General features: G+C 49.3%; 1 protein-coding gene across 3 annotated transcripts in view; it reads right to left on the bottom strand.

The window, feature by feature from the left end:
* Atp9a (ATPase phospholipid transporting 9A (putative)) overlaps positions 1 to 22,544 on the bottom strand; it is a 100,370-nt gene that overhangs the window by 32,527 nt on the left and 45,299 nt on the right. For all 3 annotated transcript variants that reach the window (XM_057780120.1, XM_057780121.1, XM_057780122.1), the window contains exons 8-14: positions 20,165 to 20,245; positions 19,342 to 19,417; positions 13,903 to 13,979; positions 11,297 to 11,457; positions 10,729 to 10,871; positions 9,038 to 9,150; positions 3,761 to 3,973 (exon numbers count right to left, since the gene is read on the bottom strand). In XM_057780120.1, coding sequence (XP_057636103.1) covers positions 3,761 to 3,973; positions 9,038 to 9,150; positions 10,729 to 10,871; positions 11,297 to 11,457; positions 13,903 to 13,979; positions 19,342 to 19,417; positions 20,165 to 20,245 — 864 coding nt within the window. The remainder of the gene's footprint in view (positions 1 to 3,760; positions 3,974 to 9,037; positions 9,151 to 10,728; positions 10,872 to 11,296; positions 11,458 to 13,902; positions 13,980 to 19,341; positions 19,418 to 20,164; positions 20,246 to 22,544) is intronic.

Here is a 22,544-nt window from a genome sequence, read left to right as displayed (position 1 = left end):
TCCCAGCACTGGGGATGGGGGAGAGGCAGAAGCAGGTAGATCTCCAGGTCTGAGGTCAGCCTGGTCTACAAGGCGAGTTCCAGGACAGTTGGTCTACACAGATAAACCCTGTTTCAAAACATGAAGAAGAAAAGAAGAGGAGGAGGAGGAGGAGGAGGAAGAAAAGGAAAGGAAAGGAAAGGAAAGGAAAGGAAAGGAAAGGAAAGGAAAGGAAAGTAAGAGGGGCTGGAGATGGCTCAGAGGTTAAGAGCACTGACCTCTTCCAGAGGTCCTGAGTTCAATTCCCAGCAACCACATGGTGGCTCACAGCCATCTGTAATGAGATCTGGTGCCCTCTTCTGGCCAGCAAGCATACAGAAAGACAGAACACAATAAATAAATAAATCTTTTTTAAAAATCATTAAAAAAAGAAGAAAGAAAGAAGGAAAGAAAGAAATTGGGGGTGGGGACTGAAGAGATGGCTCAGTGGTTAAGAGCACTAGCTGATCTTCCAGAGGTTCAGTTCCCAATACCAATATGGCCACTCACAACCATTTGTTGCAAGGGATCTGACACCCTCTCCTGCCTACTACAGGCAAAGCATCCACATGCATAAAATAAATAAAATTAAAATAACAAAGAAGTGGGTAATACAAGATACTGCCATTGGAGGGAGGAGGATTACACTTGTGATAAACTCAGGAGGACTGTCTCTCAATCAAAATGCCCAAGAACACAGTATTTTGGATTTCAGGTTTGGGGATACTGGTATATATTCAACGAGACACCCTGGGAACAGGAGGCACGTGTCAACAAGACAGTCCTTCAAGTTTCACATACGCTTTATACATGTGACCCAAAGGTCATCTCACATGGTGTTTAGAGAGCCTCCAATCGGATGCTGACCTCCCACAGGGTCACAGGGAAATCTTCATCGGTGCTCAGAAAAGGAGACTGGGGAAATGGTTCAGAGAGGAACAATGCCTGTAGCAGGCTACCTAGCCACAGGTGTGCTAGGTAGCCAAGGATGACCTTGAACTTCTGATCCTTCTGCCTATGTCTCCCAAGTGATCACAGGCGAGTGCCACCACACAGTTTCCAAGGAGCTGGAGATGGAACCCAGGGCACGTGAGGAAAGCAGCCTGCCAATTTAGCTGCATGGAAAAGTCAGAATGACAGGGTGTACCCCAGATGCTGGGACAACAGCACTCCTTGACTTCTGAAGGCTAAAAGAAATGATTTTAAAAGTTGTGAAATGGCTTAATGTAGTAGCGTGCGTCTTTAATCACAGCACTAGGGTGCAGAGGCAGGAGGATCTCTGTGAGTTCGAGGCCACCCTGATCTACAGAGTGAGTTCAAGGTCAACCAGGGCTACACTGGTGAGACCCTTTCTCAAAAAAAGAAAGTTTTGCCATTGCTATGCCTCTCCCTACACCCCCAATGCTGCCACATACACCGAAAAGAGAAAAAGCCACTGAGCTGGAAGCTGAGCATAAATGGGGCAGATTATTTTCCTAGTTCTGGATTTACAGTAGAGGGCAGGAGGGCCCATACCCTGAGGCTGTAAATATATAGCTGAACGCAGACGTCCAGGGCTGACCATGCACTGGCAACAAATTTCAGAAATCCTGCTTCTTTAACAAGAAGAAGTGGCGATCACTCCAGTCGCCCAGGGACAGCAGCCTACTGCCAGTGCTCCCCAGTGCTCCAGCAAGCTAACCTTGGGCTTATACAGGCTTGGTTGATAGTGAATTTCAAAGGGACCCAGACAAGTTCAAATGGAATCCCCCAGGGAATCAAAATAGTAGGGCTTTCTCAAAGATATTGCTTGTACAGCAAGCCTGCTTCTTCCTGTCATGTGGCATGTTTACATAAACACGCTGGTATTTTGTGTAGAAGTCAGATGTACAGAGTATTATCAGTGGCTACAGCCTTTGTGAGTTACAGATCATTTTTCTCTTCTTACCTAATTATACTAAAGACATAAACTACACTGAACGGGTAGGGCAGTGAGAAGGCTCAGCGGGCAAAGCCTAGCTGTGTAAACGTGGCGATCTGAGTCCAATCCTACAACAATGCAGGAGAGAAAACGGCTCCCAAAGGTTATCTTCTGGACTCACACGCGCACCATGGCTCATCCCATCCAGATACACAAATAATAAAAAATTTTTTAGTTAAGAAAAGGGAAGGCTGGGAAGATAGTTCAGCAGATAAAGGAGAAATTAACTCTTGGAGGTTGTCCTCTGATCTGCACATATACACCATGGCACATATGAAGACACACATGTAAGTATGTAGCTGGAAGCTCTGCTCTGCTCTGTCTCGCCCAGTCCTGCTGGACTGGTTTCTCTCCCACCTGCTGGTCCATGCAACCACTTATGAACTAACCATTTGGAGGCTTAATAGTAATTATAATTATTTGGCTAATGGCTCGGGTTTCTTACTGGCTAGCTCTACATATAAATTAACCCATTTCTAATAACCTGTGTATCACCACGTGCCCTGGGGCTCACTGGTAATGTTCTGGCATCTTACTCCCCTCTCTAATGGCTCTGGTATCTCTCTGACCCCCACCTTCTTTCTCTCTCTCTGTTTGGATTTCGTGCCTAGTTCTATTCTGTCCTGCCATATGCCAAAGCAGCTTCTTTATTAACCAGTGGTAATAAAATATATTCACAGCATACATATGGGCATCCCACATCATAAGTAAACGCAATAAACAAAATTTTAAGTATCAGATCCTTCTGGACTGTTGAAGACTCCAGAGACAAGAAAAAACATCCCTTTTTTGTTTTTAATCACAAATCAGAAACTTAAACAAGACAGAGTAAATCTCATTTAGAAGAACAGACAATGAAATACAGCATCTTCTCTATGTAGGGAAGCCTCCAAACCACAGCATCTGTGAAAGATCAAACCACAGAACATACACACACACACCCCTCAACAGCCCCAAAACAGACACAATGAGGCTCAGCAGAGAGAGGATGCTTCTCCACAGCTGGCCAGCCACAGCCACAGCCAGTGTGCTGACACTGTGCCGAGCATCAGTATCTCAAACTCCGATGCCATCACCACGTCTACACACGCTCCTGGTCCCCAGTCACTAACTTCCAAGAAAAAATACCATCCTGTCTCACAGACCAAACCCCGAAGAGTCCCAATTCCATTCCTGAAAGAAAACAAGACGTCATGGGCTAAACCTGATGGGCTGAGAGGAAATCATTTACGCTTACTACAGCTGAGCAAAGAACCCAGCCCCGCCTCCCTGTCTACCCACTCCACTTACAAAGGATCCCCAGCTCACAAGTTGGGAGTGGCCACATTTCACTCGTAAGACAGCTGGCTTGAATATCAGTGGCCATGGTTGACCAGGGCTTTTGGTCTGAGCTACCCCACAGCACCACACCATTAACAGAAAAGTCTCCCCCAGGGGACAAATTTTCCTCAAAAAAGGAAAAGAGACAGGTCTGGAATGGAGATATCCTGGTATCCCTGTACCTGTGAGCTCAGAAAAGGCTACATGGCACCCTATCACAGTCACCATGAGCCACAGAGCCCTGGTACTTTGAGGTCCTAGTCCGTGTACGCGAGACACTGTCCCAAAAAAACAAAAATAAAACAAAAACTGTTTCAATAATCAGATGCCAAGTTTTGTAGGCAGGACAGAGGGAATCAAAAAGGCAAGGTCTAGACCGTGAGCAGTCAGGGCCACACAACTGTGTCTGACCCTTGCTGACCTGCAGGAATGGCAGGATGGCTGGGCCCTCCCCGAGGTTACCTCATCTGGGCTGGATGCCTGGTACACACGGCATGAGTCCTCAAACTGCTTCTCAGCCTCGGCCTGGTCTGTCACGCCGTTGGACTCGTACACAGGCGTCACGTTGTGGCACAGCGCAATGGCCTTCACAGCCTCATGCACACGGCTGCTCATGGTCCGTCGTACCTTGGTAGTGACCGTGGGGCCCTTCTGAGCTGGTGGCTCCTGGGATTGCTAAAGGAAAAGAAAATATAGAGAAGTTAAGCAGAAAGACCAGGGGTCTGGACATTATGTCACGGTAATGGTGGTTAGTGTTTTCTTTTTTTTTTTTTTTTTTTGGTTTTTCGAGACAGGGTTTCTCTGTAGCTTTGGTGCCTCTCCCGGAACTAGCTCTTGTAGACCAGGCTGGCCTCGAACTCCCAGAGATCCGCCTGCCTCTGCCTCCCGAGTGCTGGGATTAAAGGCGTGCGCCACCACCGCTAGTGTTTTCTTCCTACAGTTCGGCACACAGGACTCCTGGCTTATCCATGCTTGAGGGCCTGGGTTCAGTTACCAAATAAAACACCAGAGAGCAAACAAGGTGGAAAGTGATTGCGGGAGACACCCAACGTCGGCACACACATCCCATGGGTCCCCGGCTCAGCAGTCAGTAAAATCCAAGTCCTCCTCCTCAGTGCAAGGCCCATCGGGCTGGCCACTGCCAAGCTCCACAAGCTCCCACATCATCTTCCTCCCCTGCCCACTCAGACTGCCTGGGATCCCAGTCCTTCTAGATTCCTGTAAGAACGGCTTGCTCAGTCTCACCACACAACCTTCCACTTGGAGTTGAACTCAGAGAGACCCCTGACACCCCTAATCCTCTCAGCCCCACTCACCCCCTCACAACAACTCAGGCTCGCCCCTCCGTGACATCTTGACGTCTTCATTACCTAAACCTGGCTTGTTCATGTGATCTCCCGCCCCTGGCCTCCAAGAACACAGGCGCGCTGCTCATCATTGTGCGCCTAGCGGTCAGCAGTGCCTGGCAGGAGAGACACTGCTGAACCAACGGGAAAACCGAATACCACTTCTGCTTGGAGGAATGGCACGGTTCGCAGAGCAATAGCCCAGCAAGCTCCTGACAGCCATAAAGTACACATCACACACCTGTCACCCACCACTGAAGAAGAGGGAGGAGGGCCACAAATTCAAGGAGGTCAGCCTGGGCTACATGAGACCCACTATCAGTTGGTAAATAAGCAAACAATTCCCGAGGTAGGGGAGGGGAGTTCTCTATGTGTTTTTCCTCCATTTCTTTTTTTAGAAATATTTATTTTATGTGTATGAGTGACCTGTCTTCAGGCAGGCCAGAAGAGGGCATCAGATCTTATTACAGATGGTTGTGAGCCATGTGGGTGCTGGGAATTGAACTCAGGACCTCTGGAAGAGCAGTCAGTGTTCCTAACCTCTGAGCCATCTCTCCAGCCCTTTCCTCCATTTCTAAGAAAAATAAGTATTAAGGCCTGGAAAGACGGCTCTGCGGGTCAAGGCACTTGACATTAAGTCTGGCAAACCAGGCTTGATCCCCAGGACCCACAGATAGCACAAAAAGACCCCTCAAAGTTATCCTCTGACCTCCACATGTGTGCCCCAGCACACACACACACACACACAAATAGGTACGTGTAAAACAGATACGAAATCACTGGGCTGAAGAGGGGGTCAGAGTCACTGTTCTGAACAAAGAGTTGCCTGCCACAGTTGTGTAGGAAGCCAGAAGTGTTTATGGGTTCCTAGAACTGTGGAGACTTTGCCACACGTGAGCCTAACACCTATGACACGTGGTTGGCCCAAACAGAACAGATAGCCTGAGAAACAAGAAAATGACATTCATTAAATTTTTAATACTATTTTTAGTAGTGGCATTAGGCTCCTTGGCTAATTAAACAATTACTAAATTATTCTAGTCACTGCAGGGACATACAGGGCTCTGGCTTCCTGCTCTGTTAACCTCTGGTGTCAAGAGTACACAAGTTGCACTTCCAGGTCAAAGGGCACAACATGGTAACAATAATTAGAGTGAGGGGTCAGAACTCCGACTTCGACAGCTCATTAGTCAAATGCTTTTAATTATGAAGATTTTAACTTTAAAATTATACAGGGGACTGAAGGCTTAAAAGAAGTCCCCTCTGCTGGAGAGATGACACTTTCTAGTGGCCTGTAATTTACGTTCTATTAAATGTACGTGACGGCGCCACCAGGACATGTTTTCATTTTGCCCACACGGCTCTGCACCTGGACTGAATCATTATTTAAGATCGGGGTCAACGGCGAAGCCTCTCTCAAGGCAGCAGCTGGGTCTGCAGAGTGGAGTAGCCACAGGCTGGGGAGAGCAACTGAGCAGAGCGCCTCCAGGGACAACTTCTGGAGGGGGAACTTTCCAGAAATCGGGGTTCCAGGCTGGCTCAGTCAGTAAAGTAAGACTGAGAGCAAACCAGACTCCGTGCACACAGGGAGCCAGGCCAGTGGGAGTCCCACAAAGGGACTCTCCAACCAGGGAAGCCACTTCTCAGGCAGTCAGAAGGTGGGGTGATGGCAGGTCAGGGTCATCAGTGGCCGGCTTCTCGTGTCACCTCCATTTCATACATGGGTGTCTTCCCCATTTTCCTGATGAGATGGATTTCCTCTCGGGGTGGAGAGGGAATGGCCATGGATGCTGAGACTATCTCAGTTGTTCAATCAATGACTCCTGCAAGTGCGTGGGGCTCAGCTGGGAAAGCATATGCCCAGCTCACGTGAAGTCCTGGGATCAATCCCAGTACCAGAAAGATGCTGTGCACACACCTGTCATCCCAGCACTCAGGAGGTGGAGGCAAGAGCATAAGAAGTTCAAGGATATTCTCGGCAAAGAGTTGAAGCCCAGTCTATACTATGTCAGACTTTTATTATTATTATTATTTCATATCACACCAGTGTAGTGTGTGGTGGTCAAAGAATGGTTGTGGGAGGTGGTTTTCTCTTGGATCCCTGGGATGGTTTGGTGGCAAATGCCTGAGCCATCAGCAGCCTCCACATACCTAAGACCAAGTGTGTGTGTACGTGTGCACACACGCACGCACATATGCCTCTGATATTGACCACTGTACCAGGCCTGTGACAGCCACACAATCCCATATGGAAGAGTTTCACACACCTGACACCATGTTCATCTTTATCAACCTCAACCCCACAGACCCTTTAACCCACACACACTTCTTACTTAAAAAATACCAAGAAAAGGGGGCTGGAGAGATGGCTCAGTGGTTAAGAGCATTGCCTGCTCTTCCAAAGGTCCTGAGTTCAATTCCTGGCAACCACATGGTGGCTCACAACCATCTGTAATGAAGTCTGGTGCCGTCTTCTGGCCTGCAGACATACACACAGACAGAATATTGTATACATAACAAAAAAAATACCAAGAAAAAAACAAAACCAGATATAGCACCCACAGAGATAGGCGAGGTTTTTATTATCCTGGAAAAAAACTCCGTGGTCCTGGTCATCCTTGGAGGGAGAAAGGTAAAACCACCAGTGTTTGTATGTGTATGCATGCCTTTGTGTGTGCATGCATGCCTGCATGCATGTGTGTATTTAAAGTATATCTACTTTAAAAGGTTGGATGGGCTGGCAAGATAGCTCAGTGGGAAAAGGTGGGGTTGCCAACCCTGACGACCTGAATTTGATCCCTAAAACTCACAAGGCAGACATGAGAACTAAATTGACTCCTGCATGTTATCTTTGACTTCCATGTACAAGCCCTCACACAAGAATATAAATGTGAAAAAAAAAAAAAACTTCAAAGGGTTCAATGATTAACCCTCAAGCCAGGGGGACGAGGGGACATCCTCCTAGCCCCTGTCCTGGTAGGAGTTTTACTTCGTGATGAACTGGTCCTTTTCTTACCGTTTGTTTGGCCTTGTATTAATAATCTAGTTTCCCTTCCAGAATGTTTGAGACCACTGTTTACGAGGCCAGTTTTAGTTACAATCACACTCTTTACACCATCACCTGGGCGCTCGTAAACCTCCGTCTGCGCTTGGACCCACGGAAGATAAACAGAGACGGGATTCTGGCTCCTTCTGCGGGACGTGTCAAGGACCGCATCTGACAAATGCCCGTCTGATATATTCCCCGGAGGTCCCGGGTCAAGCTCACAATCTTAGGGGAGAGGTCAGTGTTGTGTGGATTTGGGAGGTGGAATGTCATGCAGACACAGACTGGCCTTCTTTCTCTCCCTTGCCCCGTATGTCATCTTGTGAGCGCTGCCTTGGGGCCTACAGATTACACACCAGGGCTCTCGAGAGCAAGGGACAAGAGCAGGACAAGCCTTGCCTCATCAGCAGTGCTCACGTGGCTGCTGTCCTGTGGGGCCCTGGGTTCACCCACTAACACAGGAGTGGGGCAACAGTCAGGGCTTCCAGCCTGACCTACATTATATGGTTTGGAGCTGCAAAGCACCCCTGAAGATCAAGGAGGCCAAGGAGATGGTTCAGGGGGTGACCTGGTCCCCAGAACCCACATTAAAATACATACATACATACATGCATACATACATACATGCATAAATAAAAAACAGCATAAGGAAGTAGAGGCAGGAGGATCAAAGCAAGTTTGAGTCTTGCCTGGTCTACACAGTGAGTTCCAGGCATCCAGGGATACAGTGAGACCCTTTCTCAACAAATAAAACAAAGCAGGGCAAGTCCCTCCTGCTGGAGGAACAAGAGACTGCACAGCCAGCCAGTTCTGGGGACCTGTTAGTTTACTGAGAGTCACTCGACTGTACCTTCAGCATGGTAGAAAGTGTATCTCAGTAGGTATTTAAAAACAGAGTGGCTGGGCACTGGGGTACACCTTTAATCCCAGCATTCAAGAGGTAGAGGCAGGAGGATCTCTGAGTTTGAGGCCAGACTGGTCTACATAGTTTGTTCCAGAACAGCCAGAGCTACACAGTGAGACCTTGTCTCAAATGAGTGAATGAATGAACGAATGAGTGAGTGAAAGGCCAGAGAACACACACAATTTTTTAGTGTTCAGGATATCTGAGGCTGCAGCTCAGTTGGTCGAGAGCTTGCCTAAAATACACAAAGTCCTAAGGCCGATTCCCCAGCATAACCCAAACCAGATGTGGGTACAGGCCTCTAATCCCGACATTTGGGAAGTACAGGCAGGGGATCAGGAATTCAAGGTCATCCATGACTATGCAGTGAATTTGTGGCCAGCCTGGGCTAAAAATAATTCAAATGTACAGCACTGACCGGTGAGTTAAAAGCAAGGCTTTACCTGGGTGTAAATACTGAAGATGTGGCTCTGCACTTCGTCCATGGAGTCGAGGCCGTAGGCCACCGTGCCCAGGTGCAGCCGCTTGAACACCATCTCGTTCTGGGTCAGGGTTCCTGAAACACAAGAGATGCAAACATTCCTACTGCTCCCTGAGTCAGCGCCACCTGCTGGCCTCATTGCTTCCCCAGTGGAGGAGACAGGAGAAGAACCCACTCTTCTGAAAGAGCACCCCAAGACCGTGCCTATTCCCTGGGGCTGTCAATGAGGGAGCTTGGATGTCCCCTGAGTTAAGGGGGGCACATGGCACACACTAGGCCATCAGCCTGAACTGAGCAGGAACACACGCAGACAGGTGAGCAAAGACACATGACTCCTGTGCCAGAGCCCCACAGGGACAGTCCCAGGGGCTCAGGGCTGACACAGCTGGATTGTCCCATTTCTGTCCTTGAAGAATCCTGGCTTCTGCTGACTTGGTGAGTGCTATGGGTCAGAAATAAAATGTCCCCAAAGGCTCAAGCTGGAGGCACGGTGGAGAGGTGACGGCTCATGAGGGCACTAACTTCATCAGTGGAATAGCCACTGCTGAGTCACCACTGAGCAAGTGAGGGAGCAAGGAGGAACCTCCTGGTACCCTTTGTCTGTCAGCTGGACACACTCTATGATAACCGGGAAGAATGTTGATGAGGAATGGTCTAGATCAGATGGCCCATGGGTATGTCTGGAGGGACTGTATGGATTATTAAATAATATAGGAGGGACAGACCAACTGTGGGCAGCGCCATCCCCGAGGCTAGCAGTCCTGAACAGTGTCAGAGAGAAGGAAGCCCGCTCTGCAGTAAGCACGTACGCATGCGTTCTCTCTCCGCTCTAAACTGTGGCTATGCTATGACTTCCCTGCCTGATGGACTGTGACCTGGAACTGTAAGCAGAATAAATCCTTTCTCCCCTAAGTCGTTCCTGTCAGAGTGTCACAGAAACAGAATGAAACCAAAACAGAAGTTCATCTTGTCCCTGGATCCTTTCTCTCGCATTCGACAGCCAGTGAGGAGATGCTTTCCTCCCGCACCACCCTGCCTCACCAAGAACCTAAAGCACTGGAGGCTACTGCCTTGGGCTGAGACACCTGAGGCCAGGAGCCCAAATAAACCCTTCCTCCTTTAAGTCTGTTTTCATGCTTATTGTCACAGCAACGAAAGCACCAAGTGCACCAACCACCACCGTCCTTGTGTGGGCTTCCCACACTCTGCAGCCACCAAACAGAGAGAAAGGTGTGCAGCCAGATCTCCCACCCCCACCTACTCCCAGTCCTTGATATGACCCACCAGAGGTCAGCTTAGAGCCTGGCAGGGGTTAAAGCAGAAATCAGAGGTGATCATGGCCAGACTGCCTCGGTCAACCCTGCTGAGGCCAGCTCTGTGTCTCTGATAGACACTATGTCTCTCTGTTCCTGGTCCTGCCTATAAAATCCTTCCTGTCTCACAGGGCTGGTGTGGGAATAAACTGAGAAGCACATTTCCCATGACAGCAGTACCCTGCAGGTGTCTATGACATCAGCATCCTCACCAGACACTCCCTCTTCAACCAATAGCAAGGAAGAAAGCAGCTGCTGCTACCTCTCCCACCTCCAGAGAGAGGACCAGGAGCTGCTGGAACCCCACCCGGCCTCTCTCTGCCCCTGCAGAGGCACTCACCTGTCTTGTCTGTGAGCAAGTAAGAAATCCTGCCCAGCTGTTCAGGAATTGTGCTGGAGCGAACCACGGTCCCGGGGATTTTTGAATCCCTACGAATCACCCAGCTGTACACGATCTTGCCCATGTCCAAGTTCACACGCAAGCTAGGCAGGAAGGAGAGCAAAAAGTCACCAAGGCATCTATAAACCACACAGACTGCACACGTGGGCTATGCACATGAAGTCAGAACCCCACTCAGAAGCAGGAGACATCAGAGGCCACACAGCCATTCTGCACGGATTCAAGTCACTTAAAAGCAGAGGAAGGGAAGTTTTTCCTTTTTAATTACTGGTCCCTGGACAAGTGAGACAGCTGAGGTTTTAATTACTGGTCCCTGGACAAGTGAGACAGCTGAGGTTTTAATTACTGGTCCCTGGACAAGGGAGACAGCTGAGGGCTAGAGGTTCTTAGGGGCTTGCACTTGACAGGAAAGGGGGTCTAGCACAGAGCTATAATCCCGTCAGGACCAGGACCCTGGAGTGAGTGCAGAGAAAGACACTGAGCACGCTGACACCTGTCCCCAGCTCACCTGATGGGAATGATGTTGGAAAACAGGAGCAGAAAGCGGATGATCTGTAGGTACCAGCGGCCAGCAAAGTGCTGCAAGGCCACCATGACCAGCGACACCACCACCAGCGCACCGAACAGGATCTTGGTGAGGCAGTTCACCTCCAGGTCAAACAGGCCAATCTGGGGAACAAAGCACAGGGTGCAGAGGATCGGAGTGCAGCCCACAGCCCAGGTGGAAAGAGGGTCTCAACACATGCACCCCGGCTCCGCCCAGTGAGGCGTGAGATACAGAAGGAGCTGCTCTTACAGCAGTGGTCCAAGAACAAGAGCTATGGCTGAGCTCCTACAGCCCTCAGGGCCCTCTGAGACACCTCATCATCAATGTCTCTTCTAACTCAAGATTCAGACTCAGAAACACAAAGCAAGTAGCCACTGTGCTGGGCTGACCTCTTGTGCAGAGTGTCACAGAAACAGAATGAAACCCCTGCCATGCTACACCGAAGCCCTGCTGCAGTCGTATACTGCCGGTCCCCCACCATGTCCCAAAGCCCAGCCCTACCCAGCTGGGGGCTGACTTTCCTGAGCAGCGTAGACAACACCACTGCCACCGTTCTAATGGCTGAGAACTTGGGGACTGGGGCACAACTCAGCTGCAGAGCCTTGCTCCAGCACGCACAGCGCCCACACAAAACCAAACTTCTGTGTCTTCATGTGTCCCAAAATGCAATAAGGACACCAAATCCATAATGTCACAGAAAAAGGCTCAAACTTCAAGCCAGCAACAGGTATAAGAATAAGGTCAGTGCTGGCGTGAACCTGGTCAGGTCTGGGAAGCGGCCTCCACCTGTGTACCGATATGGCACACCTTATCACGATATTCTGTTCTCTTTTGTTTTTTTATATACAGAATCTTGCCTCTTGTAACACAGGCTGACCTTGAACTCTCTCTGAAGACAAGGATAGCCCTAAACTCCTAATCTGCCTGTCTCCATTTTGGGAATGCTGGAGTGTGGGTATGTGGCACCATACACAGCCTGCAACATTCTAAATGAAAGGATGGAGATGGAAGGGAGCTGGGATGGCCATGATGTGCAAGAAGAGAAAGAGACAACATGTTGATGGGACATGGGACATACACCTGTGTATGGGATGATTGGTATTTGTGAATTACTGTTTATAGAAAATTGTATTGGTACTGTTTCTTGTATATTGATATATTGAATATTGAATGTGAGTGTTCCTACCTCTATTTTTGTATGAGTATGCTTATAACTTTGTCTATATTGTATTGATACATCTACCATATTACATTGTACATTTCTACCTCTGATACTATGACATTGTTTACAGTTGAAGATCATTGTCTTCATATATTGCACAGTTGTTTATTCTTTTAGTTTTCAAGTTAGATAGGTATTGAGAATTATATGTTTGTCATATTTATTTTTAAGTTAATCAGGTCTTTTAGTTACATAGAGATTATATTTAGTATAGATAGTATGATCTTCAGCCTCTTCAAAGAGCTGTAGAAAATGGCCTTTAATCTAACCTAAAATTTCTGTGCCAATGAAACACAATTACTCCTGGCAACGCCACTCTACTCCCGAGAGAACGTTGAGCACCAAAGACACTCCACTGGGAGCTTGTCTTCTTGGCAGAACTGGCCTTTGGGTTAAGAAAAGCCCATACCTCAACTTCTGACAAAGATACAGAATATCCCTAAGTGGATGAAACAGGATTGTCTTATCCTGCCAAGTCAGGGTAGGATAGTTCTAAGAATGGTATGTCAGTTATGTTAGGCCTTAGCCAAAGTTGGTTGACTCAACATTGCAAACGAGACTTTGGGTGATTGCCCAGGTAGTCAGTTGTCTCTGTCAATTGTTGCACATTTTGGATATCTCTCGTTTGTTAAGTAATATTTATTCCCTTCTCAGATCTTTGACGGAGTTGAAGATTATATAATTGTAGTTACTCTCTATGTTATTTAGACTCCTTGAGATAGAATGTTTAGCAAAACTTTTGTTCTCAATATTGTTTGTTATATTTATTATTTGTTATTATTGTATAGTTGTATTTGGTTTAGTTCTATCTTATTTAGACAAAAGGGGGAGATGTAGGGATATAACCCCACCCATTGGGGGCGTGTTCGCCTTGGGCTAATGTTTACTGATAAATCTGCCGGGTGTGATCCCAGCAGCCCTTTTTTCTCCGCTTTTCCTGTTCTCTGCGGGAACCTGTGGTCCTGTAAGTCTATTTCCTTATTAAAGCTGTATATATCTTTATAATCTGTCTGCATTCATTTACGTCGCCACACACCTCCTGTGGCTACACATGTTGAAGGGACACAGGACATACACCTGCTGTAGCTACACATGTTGATGGGACACGGGACATACACCTGCTGTGGCTACCTATGTTGATGGGACACAGGACATACACCTGCTGTGGCTACACATGTTAATGGGACACGGGACATACACCTGCTGTGGCTATACTCGCACACTCAGAGACACTCTCTCCCCAACCCCCATCTGACAATCAGTTAGTGCAAGGCAGCTTTAAAACCCAGTCCCTCACCACCTGCCCATCGTCAACGCGGACCCACGTGAGCTAGAGTCCCCCTACCTTACTCCTGGGGTCGGAGGTGTTCATGACACTCCGCAGTTCTCTGCCCGTGTACAGAACAACACCTACAACAGTGCCTGGAACAAGAGACCAAGTCCAAATGAACACGAAGGCAGAGAAGGGAGCAGGGAGGAGAGGGAGGGGATGAGGCAGGGAGGGAGAGCAGCAGGTCTATAAACAAGCCCTTCCCAGCAGCTTGAGGACCCTTTCCACACACTGCTCACGGGGTACGAGAGTGCCAGGAGGCACTGGGCCAAAGTGGCACTGAGCACTGAGGTGCCATGAGCCCAGGCAATGGCTGAAACTTCATCTGCTCCGTGAAGACGACCCTTAGTTCACAGATGCACGGCTGCCTTCACTAGCCACTCAGGGCTAGCACGTGCTTCGTGCAACAGTAAAATGCAACGTTTCTATGGTTACCTCCAGCTCTGGACAGGGCTGGCCTGTGGAAGCAGCATCCCCTGGTGGCAGGTGAGTTGTGGGTAGGAGCTTATCTCCTGTGCCACTAGCCTTATAAGCATCCAGAAATAACAAGAACATTCTCATCTGCATGGAAACTTACAACTGCCTCCCTTCTGTCCCTGGCCCATTCTCTTGCATGACTGCTTTCTGCACATCTACCTAACTTGGCCTTTGAAGAAAACTCCTCCTCAGAACTCCCCTCCTTCTCCATCCTCCAGGCACATAGAGCAAAGCCCTCACTCCCTCTAAGGGAAAATGGCTAAAAGAAGAAATGCAAACAGCAAGGTATGTAGAAAAACACTCAGCCGAGTGAACTGTCAAAAGCGTTTTCCCTACACTGACAACAGTTTGCAAAGCTGACATCATCTAGTGCTGGCCGGAAAGAGGGAAAGCGACCTTGCTGCACACGCAGGTGGCTAGCTTGTAAAGCGGTGCCGTCTATTTTGATGGGACTTTAACAGTACTGTCAAAATGTAACTCCCTTTTCTCATGTGTGAAAATGCTGAATGCAGGGAGCCAGATGATAAGGAGGCAAAGAACCACCTCCACTAAGACGTGTGGAGGATGCCACAACGAAACCCAGCAGAAGGGGGGTGTGGGAGAGGTAGGTGGGGTGCACCTTGTCAGATGAGGGGACCCAGGTCAAAGTCTAAGACGAGGAGACTGGCCTTGCTGAGAAAATCTGAAAATGAGCACCGTGTTCCCTGCTGGGAAAGGCAAGTTCTTACCCTCTCTTCCCTCCCCCTCCCCCTCAGGACCACCATCGCAAAGAAATTTAAAGACATCTGTGAGGAGGGCCCACCAGGCGGGGCTGCAATGGGACAAAGGCTTGGTCTAAAGTGCTTGGCCATGCCTGCAGTGAACACACAATGAGGCTCTACTCGCTCGGGAGGCTCAGCAGATGGCAGAGCAGGAGGGCTCTGTGCACGGTCTCAGCAGATGGCCAGCTCTGGGACGAGGGCACTCCACCCTCTGCCTGTTGCTGGAGCAGGTGGTTAGACAGCGGGACCCCAGCCTGGGCTAAGCTGAGGTGGCTATGTGACCACTCCTCCTCTCCTACGCTATGCAGCCCTGCCTGGACCCTCATACTCCAGGGAGAAGGTGGTAGAAATGAGTGGCACCCAAAGGACACATCCCACACTCCAGCCCAGCCACATGGGGAGTCACCAAAACGACCCTACCCACCCAGTGCTTCCACTAGCTTGGCACCCCAGCTCCGGGTTCCGTGTGGCTGTTATCCAGGGAGACGGACACTCGGCAGGCTCTACCGACTGAGCCACATGCCCAGCACTGAGTCCATAGCTCTGGTGTCACAGCTGTTCAGCACAACCCACTCATGGAAGAGCCCTGCACACAATCCAACTTCTAACCTCTTTCTGGGTCCTAGTGAGACCCAGAAACCTTTTCCTGCTCCTTGCTCTCCTTGCACCCTGCAGTCAGTGATCCTGCTGGTCCCCCAAGTCCACCCCTCACTTCACTGAGCTCCCAGATAACAGTTATCCTGTCGGGTTGCTGGGTTATTTTTTAACCCATTTAGTTCACCCAAAGACACAAGCTAAGCCTCTAAAAGGAAGTTCCCAGGAATATTCACAGCAGCTCAGCATTGCTGCAGTGTCCCACCATGGATCTAGGGTCAGAGCACATGAGCCAGACTGTAGACCAGACAGGCCATTATCAGTCACATGGCACAGTGTCTGTTGCGGGAGGTCTTTCCGCTCCTCCAGCCAATAGCCGCTGAGATACCAGCCCATTGGGGCGTGGTCTCTCTCCCTTTAAAAAAGCGGCCACTTCCCTCCCCGCACTCTCTTACTTCCTGCTCCGCTTCCGGCTACTAGACTCCCTTCCTGATTGCACAGAGGGCTGTTGTCTGTGACGGTGATCTGTAAGTTTTTTCCCTTTTAAATAAATAACCATTTTATTAATCATAATTCCAAACTGGTGTTTGTGACTTACGCCTTCGCCTTCACAGTGTCCATGAGTAACTATGTGCTGGTCATTTGCCAGGACAAGACTGCACCACAGACTCGAGGAACAACCCACAAACTAGCCGTTTCCTACCCAGTCTGAGAAGCAACCAGCTAGAACCCGGGGCCCTGAAGCACACGGGCTACCACAGGAGATGCTCAGACCAAGAGTCTCGCCAACACCTTCCATTTCCATCAAAACTAGCAGCATATATTGGGTTGTCATGGCAACTGCATCCTCTGCAGATGGATGCTAGCTAAGGCAGCTAGACCTTCAGTGCAAGCTAGCAAGCTTTCTTATTCTTTAAACTTGCATCCAATGGTAGGCACTGACCAGCATCGGGAGGTGGGTTCTACAAGGAACACACTAAAAGCCCCTGCACAATGACTGAGTTGAGTGTCACAAGGAAACGGCTTTGCATTCAATTCTGTGTTCATACTACAACCCAAATACAGTTAACTCTCTATTGGGTGACATGCAGAGACCTGAAGCTGACTAGGGACACAGGAAATGTCCAGCTAACTGTCTACTGGGTGACACACAGAGACCTAAAGCCGACTAGGGGCACAGGAAATGTCCAGTTCTCACACTAGCCTGCTGAAGGCAGAGCAGCAAAGCCTGCCTGCTCCTTCTGCCCCATATGCAGGAAGAACACAGACCACGTGTTACAAGATTCCAGTTTGCCTACGCTCCTCCTGGGAGATGGCGCTCTGAGGCTGTGCGACTCCAAGTGAGAAGCTTGCCCACTCTGAGATTCAGTTCCATGATCCCCTGAATGTCTTTATTTCATATTGTAAAACCAGAACGAGAGAATGGTAGCGGAGCTCTGTAAAGTGTCTATTGTATCAAAGTCTCCAAGCAACAGAGTGAGGAGTGGGACAGAAGCTTAACAAAGGCCGACAGTGAGGTGGGCGAGATGGCTCAGAGGGGTACGGCACCATACCGTCAACTCTGCCGACCTGAGCTGAATCCAGGACCCACAGGGTGGAAGGAGAGAAGCGACTCCGCCAAGCTTTCCTCTGCCCTCCACACAAGCACCAACGTGGTGCTCGCTGCTCTTGTAGAGGCCCCAACTCAATTCCCACCAACGTGGCAGCTCACAACCACCTGTGTTCCCAGGCCAGGAGTCAGACCCCTCTCTGCCTCATCTGGTAAATGTTTTATAAAAACAGAAACGAGAAATGAGTAAGAAAAACATAAGGACTCTGACATAAAAAAATGTCTAAAGGACACAACACCGACAAGGCAAAAACAAAGATGACCGAACCCCAGGCAGCCAATGGTACCAATTGCTTGGTTTGGTTTTGTTTGTTTTTGAGACAGGGTCTAGAGAGACCTAGAATATAGGCCAGGCTAGCCTAGAACTCACAGAGATCCCCTGTCTCTGCCTCCAGTATTAGAGGTCTACCTCCTCAAGCCCAGCCTTGTTTTTACTTTTTTTAAAGACAGGGTCTCCCTGTAGCCCAGGCTAAGCCGGAACTGATGCCCCTCCTGCCATGGCCTCCGAGAGCTGATGTTGTTAAGGGTGAAAGAAGACCTTTGGGGCTGCAGAGACAGCCAGTGGTTGAGCTAAGCGGCTCCCAGCAGCCTGTAACCCCAGTTTCCAGGGGACTGATGCCCTCTTTTGGGCTTCAAAGGCACCTGGTCACACATTCACATAAATAAAAATTAAAAAGAAAAGAGAATCTTACTTTTCAGTTCAATCTTCAAAGCATAAAAAGTCTCGTGATCATAAAAATCTGCCAACAGCCTAAAAGCAGAGAATTCAAGGAACAAGGGGCAAGGCAAAGCTGCAGAGGCTGGGCAAGCAGGGTGGGCATGGGCAGCCACATGCTCTGTGAAGCGCAGGCCACTGCAGGCCCCAGGAGGCCACTCACTCTCGGGACCAACCTCTCGCTTCAGGAAAACTGGGGGCCTTGTAGACTCCGGTGCAAACAAACCACCACAAAGACAGTGAGTGGCAAGGGAAAGAGACACCTGTCCCCAGAGGTGCTCATTTCTGTGTCCTGCTCTGAGCCTGCCACACACGCGCGTGTTGACTCCCAGAGTCACAGAATCCCCACCTGTCTGTGCTACAGAAGCCAAGAGATTCGTCAAGCTGGAGAAATGGGTGAGGGGTGATGAGAAGGAATCACTGAGTTCTTTGTCTAGGATTATAACGTAACATAATTTGACACCGTGTCCACTGCTCCACATTGTAGCCCCACACACAACTGTTGCCTTCCACCCCAGGTTGACAGCCTGAGGTTCTAATCTGGACTGTGCTTCTGACCCACTGTGCACCCAGACCTCTCAGCATTGACACACTGTGCGGCCCTGACCTCTCAGAGTTGACCCACTGTGCACCCAGACCTCTCAGCATTGACACACTGTGCGGCCCTGACCTCTCAGAGTTGACATACTATGTGGCCCTAACCTCTCGGCATTGACACACTGTGTGGCCCTGACTTCTCAGAGTTGATCCACTGTGCAGCCCTCACCTCCCGAGCTCAGATATGGTGACTACCATCTAGGTGTGGTTGACAGCAGGTGACACACACAGAAGCACCCAACACTCTGCATCATGCAGTATAAATCCCTGCTGCTGTGGGCTAGCCTTGGCTCACTGGCCCACTGCTCAGAGTCACCCCAACAATCAATATCGAAGTCACCATTCCCATCATCTCCCTCTAGTGTTTGCAACATGGAGAACCAGCCTTCCTGGTACTTTCCTGCCTCTGTCTCGGCAAAGAGAACAGTCCCCACAGACATAGCTTCCAACCAGAACATCCACACCACTCCAATTTTTGGTACTATGACTGAAGCGGCAATTATGGGCCGTTCCCGGCATGGATGTGTAGAAGGCCCACAGGCCACACATCAGATATTAGTTTAGGCACCCAGAGATGCTGGAGGAAGTGCAAAGCTCCATTTGACCTAAAGTTCATTTCCCAGCTGAGAGTTGATGATTCTAATTCCACAAGGGCTGGCTTCCTGGTTCCAACTCTCCCACGCTCCTTGACCAGGCCTCACCTGATGCGATGACAGTACCGGCCCACAGCGTGTTCTCAATGCTCAGACTCTCGCTGATTGGAGGGTCGCTGTCTTCCTAAAAAGATCAACAAACACACACACTGACAGTTGTCCATCACTTTCCATGGGATGAGGCCAGGACCCCAAAGATAACAAAGTCTGACAAGGCTAAAATCCTTTTTACAAAATGACAGATTTGAGTTGGGACTGTTGGGGGCGCTAGAGGCTTGCTTGACACAGACAAGGCCTGGGTTCCATCTTTAGCATCACACAAATACACCACACACACTCACACAGACTCATACACACACCTCATATACACACATACATACACAATTAAATGTCAGTTTTGCCTGGCACAGGGATGTGTAGGTATGAAATCTCAGCATTTGAGAGGCTGAGGCAGGAGGGTCATGAGTTCAGGGCCACCCTATACTACCCAAAGAGGCCTTGCCTCAAAAAAAGAAAAGTGAAAAGGCAGGATTTTGTGGTTTGGTACATCTGTTTTGACAGGCTAGCCATGAACTCACAGCAGTCCGACTGCCTCAGCGTCCCGAGTACTGGAGTTATAGGGATGTGCTGACATGCCTTGTTAGCACAGAGGATCCTCAAGACCAGTGAGGACCCTGGGATTGTGTTGGCCTCAGAGCGAAAGTCAGTGACAACACCTGCTGCTTTAGAACTCAAGCTCAGAGCTGGGAGAATGTTCCACCTGCCAGCCTTCAGGTGGGGCTTCGGTAAGGAATCTCGGACAGATAGTAGCGCACAGCTATGAGAACCAGCATAGCCTCACACACTTAAGATTGGACTCAAGTCCACTCACCCTGGTGAAAGTCCCCAGGAAGTTGTGAATGTCAATGTTGGGCTCTTCAGCATACACGTAAGACCGAATCTGCAGGAGGTCCTGTTCCAGAGGGAAAACACCAGGTTAAAAACAGGAGTCTGGAACTAAGATTTCAAAAGCAAACGTATTTTATTTCCCCAATAGACCCTCCAAACTACAGGGCAACAAAAGGAAAAAAAAATCCTCCCTTAAGTCAGTGTAGATATTGCCATACACAAACACCGCAGCTCCCGTGTGCAGACAGACACCTGCTGACTTCTACCAAGCACAAGTTACATTGCAGAGAACAGGCGGGCAAGCAGCCACCGGCTGACTCACCCCTGACCTGCAGGGCATCCCAATGGCAACAGTTACTCTTATTTAACAAGAAGATACTAAGTATCTCCCATGTGTGAGGCCCTGGGAGGAGCGTAAAAGAGAAGTAGGAGAGCTAGGGTCCTGAGGACAGAAATCCAAGGGAGACAGGCAGAAAATACCCAGTGCTGACAAGGATGAGAGGGAATGGAGCCCAGTCATCAAGTACGGAAGACAGCACAGCTGTGGGAGAACAGCTTGGTGCTTCCTCAAGGAATTCCACAATTACCACAGGATTCCGGAACGCCATTTCTGGATGTACATCCAAAAGACTCAACAGCAGGCACTCAGAGAGATACGTCTTCACCCCTGCACATTCTTCACGAAAGCTAAGAGGACTAATCAACCCAAACGTCCATCGTGGAAGAATGGATAAATAAAACGTTATATATTCTCTCTGTAGAACGCTACTCCGCTTCAGAAAAGGAAGCAAGCCTAGCTACAAACAGGTGAACCTTGGAGACATTGTGCCAAGCAGAACCACACACACACACAACAAAGATATGATTCCAGTTCCACGGGGTCCCAGGAGTACTGAGAGGCAGAAAGCAGTGGCTGCTAAAGGCTGGTGAGGGAAGGGAAATCAACAGTTCTGAAGATGGGGCCTGGTCACATTTCCTCAGGGCTGTGATGTGTCTAATGTTCCTTTACACGGGCTAAGATGGTAAATTTTAAAGAGAGTGCATGCCCACAGGGACCAGAAGAGTGTGTGCTCGCGCACGTGTGTGTGTTTACACTACATGTGTGCATGCCCACAGGGGCCTGAAGTGTATGTTTGTGTGGGTGTGTATACACATCACACAAGTGCAAGCCCACAGAGGCCAGAAGAGCACTTCTGGGACCTGAACTCAGGTCCTCTGAGAACGCAGCAAGAATTCTCAATGGCTGACCCATCTCTCCGGCCCCAAGATAAATTTTACACTATGTGTATTTTGTAATTTTTTTCAGGTAAACAAGAAACCAACTTCAAGCAAGAACAGGGTGAGAAAGACAAGTGTCGTGAAAGAGCTGCAGCACGGAGAAGCTGCATGGCCAAGGAGGGACAGGACCTCGAAAACAGGGAGTGGTGGCGGGAGACGCACACAGACGCTCATTCTCATGGGGGAAAGGAGAATTTATTTATTCTTTTAATATGTGTGTCTAGGTGGGAGGTATCTCTTCCCCCCCCCCACACACACACGGTGACCTCCTGAAGGAGTTGATTCTTTCCTCCTGTGGGTCCCAGGGATAGAGAGAATGACAACAAGCACCTTTACCCACTGAGCCCTCTGACCAGCCTACTATGAACTTACCGTAAATTCATTTTCTCAAGCTTTTGCTACTGAGTAATGGGATCTGCTTCCAGAGCTTGATCTCTAGAAGGTTCCTCAGACGAGGGTTCCTGGTTTTGGTCAATAGCCCACTAGTCACTGGCGCAGCCTCACACACTCAGCAACCATCTGCTGCTCACCCTTGTAGCCCTGCTCACTCAGCAAGCATGTGTCTGTAGCAGCTATGGCCTTGCACACTTAGTGCAAGACCGAATCCTAGCCCCTTCACAGGGCTGTCGCTAACACACATGGCCTCAGTCTTCTTACCTACCACTGCAGCTCGGAGTACAACATATAAAACAAGATATAGAAAGGGCTGCACCTGCCTCGCAGTGGAGGCCACCACCTCTCCTGGGACCCTTGAGCGGTCACTGTGCCTGGCTCTCACTTGAACACATCCATCTGATATGGCTCCTCCCTCTCCTCATCCTCTGAGCTCCTGTGTTTCACACTTTACTCACCTCTGTGAGTGTGTGCACATGTGTCAGGCACACACGTGGAGGTCAGAAGACAGTTCTCTCCTCCCACTGTGTGGTTCCCTGAGATTGAACTCAGGTCATCAGGCTTGGTGGCATGTACCTGTTACCTGCAGAGGGACCTCACTAGCCCTGACTTCTTCATTTCCACAAAGATCTTTAAAAACTACACTAAGATCCTGAGCACCTCCCCCAGAGAGCCAGGCTGAGACCCCCAGG

The sequence above is a fragment of the Chionomys nivalis genome, chromosome 9 (genome assembly GCF_950005125.1).
Source record: "Chionomys nivalis chromosome 9, mChiNiv1.1, whole genome shotgun sequence".
In the NCBI taxonomy this organism is placed as follows: Eukaryota; Metazoa; Chordata; class Mammalia; order Rodentia; family Cricetidae; genus Chionomys; species Chionomys nivalis.
This window is presented reverse-complemented; position numbering and strand designations above follow the sequence as displayed.